The sequence below is a fragment of the Stegostoma tigrinum genome, chromosome 19 (assembly GCF_030684315.1).
Source record: "Stegostoma tigrinum isolate sSteTig4 chromosome 19, sSteTig4.hap1, whole genome shotgun sequence".
NCBI lineage: Eukaryota > Metazoa > Chordata > Chondrichthyes > Orectolobiformes > Stegostomatidae > Stegostoma > Stegostoma tigrinum.
In genome coordinates, this window is record NC_081372.1 from 33,782,979 (window position 1) to 33,795,968 (window position 12,990).

The window sequence follows — 12,990 nt, forward strand, 5'->3', positions numbered from 1 at the left end:
TATTCATTGGCCTATGCTGACCCCTGGGTGCAAGGTATCATAACCTTAAAGTTATTATCCTTGATTTCATCTGTCTCCATTGTTTTTATCTTCCTTTTGTCTATAATCTCCTCTATTTGCGTAACCTTCCAAGAGTACTCTAATTCTGGCCTATTGGGCATCCCCCAATTTCATTACTACCCCATTGGTACCGATACCTTTAGGTGCCAAGACCTGAGGATCTACTACTCCCTCCTTTAATAGCCCTACTACTACTTCTCCAACCTTTTATCCTCTAACATGCTCTTTAAAACGTATTACTTTAAACAAGTTTTTGGCTGCCTGCTTTTATATCACCTTAAGTGGCATGGTTTCTTGAATGTTCCTGTGAAGTATATGCACACACATCTATACACACAAGTTGTTATGATGCTGTTCAATTGACTGTCATGATATTTTTAAATGTTGCAACACTGATTAGTGTGTATATGTGGTGATAGCGGGGAACTGCACAAACAATTGTTTTGTTCTTATCATAGGTGCTACATATTGGCCAATGAGACTGTTCAATGTGACAAAGATTTGTACAAATCACTTCAAGCGTGGAAGGATCATAAGTTACACATTGATCATGAGGTTAGTTAGAGAAATCATTAGTGGTATACTTCACATGGAAATTTATCAGACCAATGAAAATGTAAATGATGTCAGTGGTTCAAATTAACTGATTATTAATGTTAAATTATTCTTTCCTTACATTCTCATTCAGAATGTTTTTGTGTGAAAAGGACTATTCATAATTTGTTAATAAATTTTCAAAATAGTGACACTGCCAGTTCTGTTTTTATGATAAATTCTTGATTTGCGGTTAATAATTTCTATATTGAGCCATTAGATTTATGTTATCTAGCATTACTATCAAATAATGTCAATTGTTTAAAAATCTTATAAATTAACACAGCATTTCAGAGAAAAAATTCCACACTTCAGAATATGTGGTACAGACAGTTTTACCAGAAAGCTAGAGGAAACAAGTACAAAGAGAGCAAGCCTCAAGCAAGACTTCAGATATATGGTGTCTTTTTTTCCGCACAGAGCAATAGATACATGGAATAAGCTCCCAACAGTTAATGCTATGTCAATTACACATTTGAAAAGAAGCTAGATGAATACTTGTTGAAGAGCTGGATCAAAGGTCATAAATGATGATAAGAATGATTAAATACTGTCTAGTACCATATTAACTTAATCTTACTGGGGCATTGGGAATGGTGCTTCTGGATTGCAGTCAGTGAGTGCTGAGTGATGTAGATTGCAATTGTAAAATGATGTCTTGGGGTTTTTGTTCGATTACCTTTGGTCTTAGGGGAAGAATTTTCATGAGTACTTCTTTGTTAATGCAACCTCTCGCTATTCCTGCTCTCAATTAAATAACATGCATAGGTTACACATTCAGATAAACTCTGCATGGTCTGTCAGAAATTGTGGGTTTGATAAGTTGAATGACTGATGTGTTGTTTCAAGTTTTCTATATTTTATCCGAGGAGTGGCACATTGTTTTAAACGCAATAAATAGAAGCTTGTTTTGTAAAATCTGCTCCACATGAAGGCTTATTTTCAGTGGTTGAATGCTATAAGCAGGTAATCCTCCCTTTACCTCTGTCCTTAGATTGAAACACTTCAAACTAAAATAAAGAATTTACGAGAGGTCAGGGGTCACTTGAAGAAAAAAAGACCTGAAGAATGTGACTGTTCAAGGATGAGGTTCGTTTTGGAATTGCAGCTTCCTTCATCATGTCATTAGGATAGTCTTCTTTCCATGTATTAACTTCCATATGGATTTCCCAAATATATTCTTCAACATGAGACGTTTTGAGTGATGGATTTTGTTTACCATTAAAAATGATAGCATGTGATTTTCAATAAATAAGTTTCTCTCACCCCCTTCCTGCTGCCACTACCTCCCTTCTTTGTAGTGGTATATTTTCTTTGTTTTTGTTTGGTTGTACCTAACATGCTCTACCCTGGGAAAAGAAGGGGTGAGTTGAACTAAAATGACAGAGAAAACTCTAACAAACAAATACAAAACTAAGAGTCGACTGTGTTGGGTTATGTCTTGCGCTTCTGTGATCAGTTCACCTTATGAAATTGTGTGTGACCACCAGATGAAGCAGAATTACAATTCAGACCTAATTTTGTTAAATAGAGCCCAATTTCTGCTGCCTACAGGGGCCTACACACCATGTCTGCCAGGAGTGCAGTGAAGGAGGTAGAAAATTGCTGGAACCTGGATGTGCCAGATATTAACTTTTATTATTAGTTTTTGCCAGGATTTGTTTCAGACAGACCCTCAGAATTCCCAAACTTGGCCAGAATGCTAGGGGAGTTAAGTTGACAATACAGAGAATTCCCACATGTAGGAATTTAATTAATCTGGTCTCTTTACAAAGCTAACTGTACATTTAGTACATCACATACTTAATAACAGTGGAACAGGTCTAAAATATTTACCAGCCCATCCCTAAGGAAACCACCTTTTAAACTAATGAAGGTTCACGAAATACTTAGAATCATAGAATCCCTACAGTGCAGAAAGAGACCCTTTGGCCTATTGAGTCTGCAGCAAACCCTCCAAAGAGCATCCTATCCAGACCCTGTGACCCTGCATTTACCATGCATAATCCAGGAAGCCTGAACATCCCTGGACCTTAATGAGCAATTTACCATGGCCAATCCATCTAACCTGCACACCTTCGGACTGTAGGAGGAAACACACAGGGAGAATCTGCAAGGTCCACACTACCCAAGGCTGGAATCAACATATTGGGTGATGTGCCACTGCCTCTTATTCTTGGACAGTGTCAGGATCAGGGATAAACAGTGGTCACTGTAATGTATTTCAGCTGTTGGATTGGTTCTGTGCATTTTGAACCTTAGGTGGTATTGATAAATATATTTTACTCATGTGACCAAGGAGGTCAAAACATAAGTATTTGGCTCTGATTTGCTCTATGAAACTAGGAGTATATTGAATTTTGTAATGGGCTGGACTTTTTTCATGGGCTTTGGGACTCTGGCAATGGGGGCAGATAGGGATTCGAAGCCCACATTCTGTGGGACTCAATCATTTCTCTGTGACTTACCCCAGAATTGGCTAATTAGTGGCCAGAGAGCTGGACGATCAAATGAAGCAGGGAGGGTGGGCGCTGAAGAAATGATACGATTACTTTTTCAGTTAGCAGGATTACAGGATTTCTCAAGGTAGAAACAGCCTTTGTCCAAATTTAAAAATAGTATCAATGGGCAGGCCACCATTTTAATCATTCCTTGGATGTAGGTATCACAGGCTAAACCAGTATTTATTATTCATCCCTAATTGCCCTGGAGAAGGAGGTGCTTTCTTATACCACTCTAATCGTTTGGGTGTAGAGGCATGCACAAAGCTGTTAGGAAGGGAGTTCCAGGATTTCATCCTGGTGACAAGTAAGGAAGGAGATCTCGTTCTCCATCAGGGTGGTATGAGGATTGGAGGCGAACTTGCAGGCAATAGTGTTTCGCTGCAACTGCTACCACTGTGCTTGTAGGTTTGGAAGGAGCTGTCAGAGGACCCTGGTGGGGAGTTCTCCATGCTGCTGGACTGTTCCCAGTGCACCTGAAAATCCAGGGACCAACTAGCAAATTGCATTGTAGGCGACTAACTAGCGATAGTAGCTACCTGCTACTTTTAGGAAATGAGCCTTGCTGACTCCAGTCTTTCCACATCCAGGGAAATTTCTAAGGGCTGGGATTGTGCTGATGAAAATGGTGTGATTTTTCTGAACTGGCCATTTCTCAGCCCACTTAGTTGGATGAAAAATGCTATTATTTAGGTTTGGAAGCAACATCCTTAAGCCCCAAACAAGAATTTTAAACAAAGCTGATACTGTAGGTACTGAATGAAGAACTATCTAAGTTTCACAATTAAACTAAAATGTACAGTGATAAATAAAAGTAGGAAATATTTCTTTGACAATGTTCAACATGAATATGTTGCCCAAAAAAGAAGATTCTCGATGGGTCTTTTACATCCTTGATTTATTAGGGAAGTTAAGATCAGTATTAAATTAAAAGACAATGTTTGGAAGCTCTTGTGGTGCAATGGCACTATTCCTACCTCTGAGCTAAGATACCCATGTTCAAGACGCACCTGCTCTAGAGGTGTGTAATAACATCTCCAAATGTCTATTGATCATAAAATATTAAATGATGAGGCTAATAATGTTCATAGTAAACCTGAGCACTGGGAATATTTCAGAAACTAGCAAAGGGCCACCAAAAATTTAATAAAAACAGAAGAATATAGAACTAAGAGAATAATAATCATTACAAAAACAGATTGTTGGAGCTTTTACAGGAATAGGAGGAGGGTGAGAACAAACGTAAATGTTGGTTCTTTAGAGGCAGAGGTAGGAGAAACTAATTGGGAATGAGGAGGGGTAGGGAATTTGAGCAGATAATTTCTGTTGTCTATAAAATATTGTATGTTAGAAATAGACAGTAGCCAAGGGGCTAAGAAGAGTGGAGAAGACAAACTAATCAAAATCAGCAGAAAAAACGATATCGGAGAAATGTAAGGAATTCTGAGCTAAATTCCCCAGAATCTGATGGCCTACATCCTAGGGTTTGAAATAAGATAATGCGCTGATTATGATTTTCCAAAATTTACTTGATTCTAAAATAGTCCAAATGGTTTGCAGCTTAATAAATTTAACACTGCTGCTCAGAGAAGGGAGAGCATAAAAAGGGAACTACAGACCAGTTAGCCTTATATCAATGTCGTATTAAAGAAACTTTAATACATGTGGAGGCCAATTAGCTCATTTGGTGACATGGCTAACTGTGGTTCAGAACAATGAAAAAAGCTGGGTTTGATTCCCATTCTGGCTAAGATGGTGACTTACCATTGTACCTTGTCCCTGAGAGTGACAGCCAATGCTAAACTGCCAAGGAAACCACTTCAAGATTAAACATCAATAAATATTGAATGGTGGACTTGCCTTCAGGCTAATGTGAACACAAGCAATTTAAAAAAAAAACAGATTTATTAGAGAGAGGCAACCTGTTTGTACGAAGAAGAAATTGTTTGACAAGCTTTTTTTTAGCAGATGTAACAAGTAGTGTAGATAAATGGAACACGGTTGTCGCAATATACTTGGATTTCCAAAGGTTACTTGGTAAGATGCCACACAAACAAAGGTTAATACACAAGATGAGGGCTTTTAGTGTTAGGAGTAATATTGTTGGAGGATTGGTGAGCAGAGCATAAGGATAACTGGAGCAAGTAGGCAACTTGAACTAGTGGAGTGACATAAGGATCAGTCCTATTTATAATCTTTACTAATGAAGTGATGAATAATGTATCTGACTTTGTTGACTATACAAAAACAAGTAGATTTTAAATCATAAAGAAAACATACTGTAAAGAGATCCAGATAGTCTGAGTAAGTGGGCAACGAATTAATACATGGAAGAATAAAGTGAAGAAATTTGAGATTACTCACTTTGGTCATATGAGTAGATGAACAGAACAATTTTTTAAAAATCATGAAATTTTCAGATGCTGATGCTCGGAGAGGCTGATCTTGCACGCCTGTAGCACAGTCATTGGCATATAAGTACAGCAGGCAATTAAAATGAACTAAATGCTGACCTTTTATTGCAAGTGAAATGGATAACAAGAATGAAGAAGTTTGGTGGAATTGTATGGGACTTTGGTGTGATCAGACCTAGAATATTCTATGCATTTTTGAGTTTCTATGTTTTAAGGAAGGATATGTTTGACTTGAGGACAGTATAGTCGTTGTTCAATATTTTGGCTCCTGGGGTGATTGATTTTCCTGGAATGGTTAAACTGAGAGTCAATAAGAATGAGAGCTAATTTCTGTGAACAATAGAAAATTTTGAAAGAGCTTGACAACAACTGTTATTGAGGTCATTACCTATGATTCCAGAATCTAGACCATGGAGACTCAGCTACAGGATAATGTGTTGGTTGTTTCTGGAGTGAGATGAGGAGAAGTTCAAATCATCAAAATTTTCTACTTCATAGATTTGTTGATATTTCTTCACTGATTATATTTGGGAATCTATCAGCCTGACTTGATCTTTCAGGGGATCAAACGATACATTAGGAAAGTGGTCTTGAGGTAGACAATCAGCCATGTTCATATGAGTGGTGGAGCAAGATCAAGGGACTGCTTAATCTATTGCTGCATGTATTTATTATAAGTTTCTGTTTTAACCTGGCAAAAGGAGATGACTTTAGATTTTTTAAAGTCAGGTAAAGTAGACACTTGCCGGATCTTAAAACCACTAGTGTACTTTCAACCAGTATTTTAGTGGCATTCATGCATTCAACAATGTTTTCTCATGAAAATTATGTAAACCTGGAGATTAGGCTGGAATTTGATAAACTGCTATAAAGGGACTCATATAATTCAATCTCATTTCAAAGATTATACAATAGATATGTAGGGGTGTGGGTCACAGTAACATTTAGCTTCCAATAGCATCCATAACCTTATAGTAAGTCCTGTTTAAGTATACTTTCTTGGGGAAAAGAAATTGATGTTACTTGTAAAAGATTGATTAACTGTTTATATATTTAATGATATTGCTAATAAAATGCATTTTGCCATTTTCTTTATGTTCTTTGTCATAGCTTTCCCTCTAAACATAAGGGAATGAAAGGAAAGCTCAAGCACAAAGGAGCTAGTCACCCCTTCAAGTAAGTAGGAAATGTGCTAATCTAGAGGTTCCAAGAGTCCACTGACATTTTCCAGGGCATCTGATCCTTTGCAAATCAAATTCTTAGCTCTCAGCTCTCATTTATTGTAGGTTTATATAATTAGAAAACTGTTGTGCTCCTTAATCCCACTTTAACCTTGTCTGACTTCTCACGAGCACTGTTTGCACACTCAGTATTCACTTGAGGAGAATCACTGTCTCCCAATTACCACCAACAATTGACACAAAGATTTTGGCACATGTATTTATCTGTGTTCTTGCTACAATTAAGTATACCAATGGTATTAAGAGGGCTTTTGTGGTGGAGTGGTAGTGTCCTTACCTCTGAGCTAGGAGATCCAGATTCAAGTCCCACCTGCTCCAGGGGTGTGTCATAGCATCTCTAAACAGATTGATGTGAAAATATCTGTCAAAGACATGATAAAATTAAATGATACATTTATCTAAAATGTATCTATTAAACTATTGTTTTGGATAGTTGTTGCTTTGATATCAGTAAACTTCAGATGAGGATTTTGGATTATTGTAAACAAACAAACAAAGTATCACATTGCTTTTGTGATCTTACACCAAATGCTTACAATTAATTGCATAAAGCTAAACTGCATAGTGTGTGGAACGTTATTTTTTATTGAAGAAACCACTAGCAACAGCTTTCTCTAACATACTGATTAAAGCTACCGTGGATAATAACAAACAGAAGACCACTGTACAAACATGTACAGATTTAATTCACTATTGTTGATGGCAGTAAGTTTAGTCTGGAATAAAACTAGGCAAAATTTCAAGAAAATGAGATATGTTCATCTGGATAACCAAGTTTAAAATAAAACTTATTTATATTCAAAAACTGTCAGATGGACGATGTTCGTCTGATCAGCATGAACCAGAATGTAAGTAAGCTCTGTGAGACTTTGGAAAATACCCTGTCTTTTGAAATAGAATTTTTAAGTCCTCGGGGCATATAACAATCATTTTATAATTTCTAAAGGGATAATAATCAATACCTTGATATCCAGCTAAATGAATTTGCTTTACAGTTCCATTTTAAAGACACTTCCCCCTATTGTTGAATGATCCAACAAATTTACTTTGTCAATCACTTCTAGTTATTTAAAACAGTTTAGAAATTGGGACGATAGGTTGTTCAAAGTCAGAGATGCCTTTAAGTGTGGCTCCCAGTTCTGCAGAAGGGGGTCACTGGACTCAAATTGTTAACTCTGTTTTCTCTCCGCAGATGCTGCTGGACCTGCTCAGTTTTTCCAACAATTGCTGCTTTTCTTTTGAGATAACCAGATGTAGAGCTGGATGCACACAGCAGGCCAAGCAGCATCGGAGGAGCAGAAAAGCTGACGTTTTGGGCCTAGACCCTTCTTCAGAAAATGATTTTGTGAAGAAGGATCTAGGCCCTAAACATCAGCTTTGCTGTTCCTCAGATGCTGCTTGGCCTGCTGTGTGCATCCAGCTCTACACCTTGTTATCTCAGATTCTCCAGCATCTGCAGTTCCTACTATCGCTGCTTTTCTTCTGCTTTCTGTTGCTGAATTATGTTGCTTATTCTATTTTGTATTAAAATAACTGACTCCTTCACTTTAAAATTGGTGACTGGGGTAAAAAAAAACCTGCAACAGCTTTTCATTTCAGCATTCAGGTTTTTGTAATGGCAAAAAATAAACATATTTCATCGACATCCAGTTATAAAGGTAATAGCCAATCTTGGAAACTAAAAGTATATGTAGTTAACTGTGAAACAAAATCATTATGTTAAAGAATGGGTATTTTGGATAAGACAAAAAACCCATTACCTCATGTGGAGCTCAAAGCTATCGACCTGGGATTAAGACTTATACTTCTCATGGCAATTTTTTTCTTATATGTTTGACAATCCATCACCTGAAGGAATGATATTTTGAATCTTTAATTGATCACTTACTGGACAGGCAAGGTTTAATAGTAACCATTAAAAAAAATCATGTTACCAATGGATTATATGCACTATAAGTTACTCAGCTTTCTACGGCAATTCTAAGGCAAAACCACCATAGTCCTTGCAGACTATAGGATTGTTTTTGTTAGAGATGACTGGTCGTGGTTTAACCTGTGGGTCACCACACCGCACATGAGGGAAGAGGAAGAAGAACCCTCATGGTCCTCAGTGCAGGAATTGAACCTGCACAGTTGGTGTCACTCCGCATTGTAAGACAGCTGTCCAGTCAACTGAGCTGTTAGTTAAATATTTCAATCTGACATCTTTTGTTTTAAATAGCAAGCAGCTGAGAGAACAGTCATTGAACCTTTTTCAATCCTTCTTCTGTATTTTCCCTTCGCCTTGACCTCATCTTCTATTCTCATAGTATCACAGATATTTTTTCTGCAGTGGTGATATCAACCATCTCAATTTTCCTCTTTCTTTTATTCACTGTAACCTGTCTCCTACTGAGTTTGCTGCTGTCTGTCATTTGGGTATCATGTTACCAAATTTGGTGACCAGTGTGATGCTGGTAGTTGGTAAACTTCCGTATGAGAACAGCAACTCTCCAACATTCCAACAACCTCCACCTGGTCCTGACTGTCTCGCCAAACATCAACCCATTTTCTCCAGATCTGACACTGACTTCATCTCTTCTGGAGATCTTTTCTCCACAGGCACTAATATTATATTTTCCCCAGCACCAAACTACTGCTTTCATCTTCTTCCCAAGTTTCACAAATAGGGCTAACCTGGGTGACCCAGCCCCGTTGTTTCAGCCTCTCCTGCCCAACTGAGCTGTATGACTCTTTTCTTTCACCCCACCCCTCCTCCAGTTACCTTGCCAGCTATATATCATGCCCTCTTTCACGTCAGCAATTCCAGTTCCCTGGTGCTAACTCCCTTTTCTTCACTATGAACATCTAATCTCTTCCAACCTTCATCTTCAGCCAGGACAGTCTGAGGGCTCTGTGATTCATTTTCTCAAATGAAGGGCCAACCAATCATCATCCACCATCTTCAATCTCCTCTGCTTAGCTCAACCTATTCTCACTTTAGACTACCTGTTCTTTAACTGAACTCATTTCAAAAGCTAATTGGTGTTACTATGGATTACCGTAGTAGTCTTAGCGATGCCTTCCTTTATTTTATGGAAATACTCCAAACCTCCTTGGACCTGATTCCTCCCCTCGTTTTCTGGTACATTGACTGTAAAGGCAGGTGGATGGTAACACTTAATAGAACATTTATTTTGGATGTGTTTATGCAATATTGGTCTAGAAACTGCTTGTACAATATTTTGTCCAGAGGAAGAATGTTTAAGGTAGCACAATCATGAAGGATGAAATTTATGATTTTAATAAAGTGATTAATCTCTATCTGTCAATGGCAAGATTTACCACATGTCTCCCAGGCCAAAAACTGATATTGAGGAATAGGCACTGACTAGAGAAATTGCTTGCTTTTGAGGTGAACTGATCTTTTCAGCAAGTAAAATGGAGCAGATTTTAAAATTGAACATTCTGTAAATGTAGTTCTAAGCCAGGGTAAGTTGAAGATTTATCCCAATGTATCTGAAATTTCCAGTAGAACAATCCCTTCACCGTTAAATGCAAAAACATGTATAATTATACGATTTTGTTATGATATTTATTGTGATTACTTTCAAAAGTGACACAATTATGCCATTAAAAAATAGTTTCACAAGCCTGCCAAACGTCTCCTGATTCTACCAGCTGTTTTCCAGGAATAGAGTCACAAATTAGTCATAAACATGTGCTTGATGAAATTGAGAAGCCTACTACACTAAACTAATCCAAACATTTAACTTGTATTTTTTAGGTATTCAATAAGTTGTGTGTGAAATCATTTGAGTTTGTAGATAGTGCAGAAAAATAAAAGCTGATCTCTTTGGGATGCTGTCAGAAAAGTTTATCTGAGAAGTAGAAACGAAACAGAATGGTCAGTCCTATCCAGGCATTTATATATCTGTTGTTGTGCTTTCTAACATGATGATAACATAACAAATTTGATACCAACAAATAATTAAACAAATTTACAAGCAAAAGGTGAAGTCACTATAATCTTATCATACTGTAGGGCTGCTCTCTCATTAGAAAAAGAGATGACTGGTAGTGGTTTAACCGAAGGGCCACCATGCCTCATGTATAGGGGGAAGTTGAGAAGGAGACTCCTTCAGCCTGGCGTGTGAATTTAACCCACGCTGTTGGCATCATTCTGCATTGCAAGCTTACTGTCTAGTTGACTGACCTAATTGACCCCCAAATAATTCTCCATTATCAGAGTCATGACAGCATTGAACGAGGCCATGTGCTCTGATGCAGTAAATCCCATTCCCCCATTAACCCTGTAGACCTGTAAGTTTACTTCTTTCAAGGAAACTATCCGATTCCCTTTTTGTCATTCATAATCTCCACTTCCATCACCCATATAGTCCAGGAGTTCAAAGTTGTAATCACTTATTGCATCAAAATTTCTTCTTCTTATCATCGTCATGATTCTTGGCTAAAGCCAAATTCTGAATCCCCGTGTGATTGTACCATCAATGAATGGGAACTGGTTTCCTTTATCTACCTTATCTAAACCTGTCAGAATCTTTTATGCTTTTGCCCAATTGACCTTCACTGCTTTCCTCATAAATTCTTTCAATTCTAGAACCTTTCAGGCAAATCTCCTTGGCATCCTGCCAAGGACTCTGATGTCCTTTTTAAGGGATGATATCCAGGACTAGATGCAATATTTTGGTTGTGTGCTAAGAAGGGCTTAATGAAGTTTGAGAATAACTTTCTTGCATTCATGCCTCTATTTATGAAGCTTAAGATCCCATGGTGTGCTTTGCTAACTCCCACTTGTAATCTCAGCTACCTTCCAAGATCAATGCATGTAGCATAACCCCACATACCTTATCCTGGTCCCTCTGTCATTGCCAAGATCTTAGAACTGTGTCATTAATGTGTATTGCTCTTTCTATCTATTTTGTCAATATGCATCAACTCTTACCACTCTGCATTAAATACCATCTACCATTATTTAATAAAAAATCACTCTTGGGTTCTGGATGTCGCTGGGAGGCGAGTATTTACTGACTCTAATTGCCTGGAGGGCAGTAAAGAGTAAATTACATTGCAATGCTTCTCGACGCTAGATCAGTTAAAGATGGCAGATTTTCTTCTTCTAAAATGAACCAAATGGGTTTTTTTATGACAGTCAATATTGTTGCCATTAGGCTAAACTTTTAATTACAGATTTTTATTGAATTCAAAGTTCATCATCTGCCATGGTGGGATTTGAATCCTTGGCCCTAGAATATTATCCTGCTTTTCTAGATTGCTAGGCCAGTGATATTATCATTATGCCACCCAGCTTCCCCTGTCTACCCATTCTATTAGAATTTAACCTGTTGCTGTCACTTGGTATCATCCTTACTATTGGTGAAAGCTTCATGTTTGGCAGGAAATTGTGAAAACGGTGGCCCCAGTACTGATTTGTTTGAAATCACCAGTGTTTGCTATTTATCCATTTGGAAAAGTCAGTATCGACCATCTGTCTCTCTCTTCCTGTCTTTCAGCCTATCCCTATCACATTCACTCCTACTGATATTTTAATGAGGATCTTTTTAAGTAAGCACCGATGTACAATATTTACTAGGTATTTAGGCCTTTCCCTGCTCCTTGAAATATACGTGACCCTCTTGATTTCTAAAAAACCCCACCTCACTTCCTAACACCTGTTTACTATTTACAAACCAATAGAAGACTTTGAGTTTCCTCTTACGTTAACAGCATAGTATTTTAACTTTTCAGACCTAACGAATATCCAAAAGTATTAACACAATGATTGTTGAATTCAATAGGTGAAAGATAAAATAAAATTAACTGAGGGTAGAAGTTGGTAGGTAGTTACAAAGACACCATGTGCGAAAGTGATGAGTGTATGTTGAGCTGTTGTTCCTTTTTCTGTTCTAGGAAAGGAAGCCAAGATAAAAATGAAAATGCTTGGATGTTTAAGGATGAGAGAAAAAGGAAGAAGCTGCGAAAAATGCTGAAAAGGCTACGAAATAATGATACATGCAGTATGCCTGGCCTCACTTGTTTCACACATGACAATCAGCACTGGCAGACACCCCCATATTGGACATGTAAGATCATAGGGCGGAGTTGGGGGATGGCCAACTATAATCTAAACTGGTCTGGATATAACCAGACCTGTGTGAACCTGAGTTGTGTGAAACACCT

At 37.7% G+C, this 12,990-nt stretch overlaps 1 protein-coding gene across 9 annotated transcripts in view; it reads left to right on the forward strand.

Moving 5' to 3' along the window:
• LOC125461299 (extracellular sulfatase Sulf-2-like) overlaps nt 1-12,990 on the forward strand; it is a 299,570-nt gene that overhangs the window by 270,638 nt on the left and 15,942 nt on the right. For all 9 annotated transcript variants that reach the window (XM_048549894.2, XM_048549900.2, XM_048549899.2 and 6 more), the window contains 4 exons: nt 519-615; nt 1,649-1,743; nt 6,680-6,745; nt 12,721-12,893. In XM_048549894.2, coding sequence (XP_048405851.1) covers nt 519-615; nt 1,649-1,743; nt 6,680-6,745; nt 12,721-12,893 — 431 coding nt within the window. The remainder of the gene's footprint in view (nt 1-518; nt 616-1,648; nt 1,744-6,679; nt 6,746-12,720; nt 12,894-12,990) is intronic.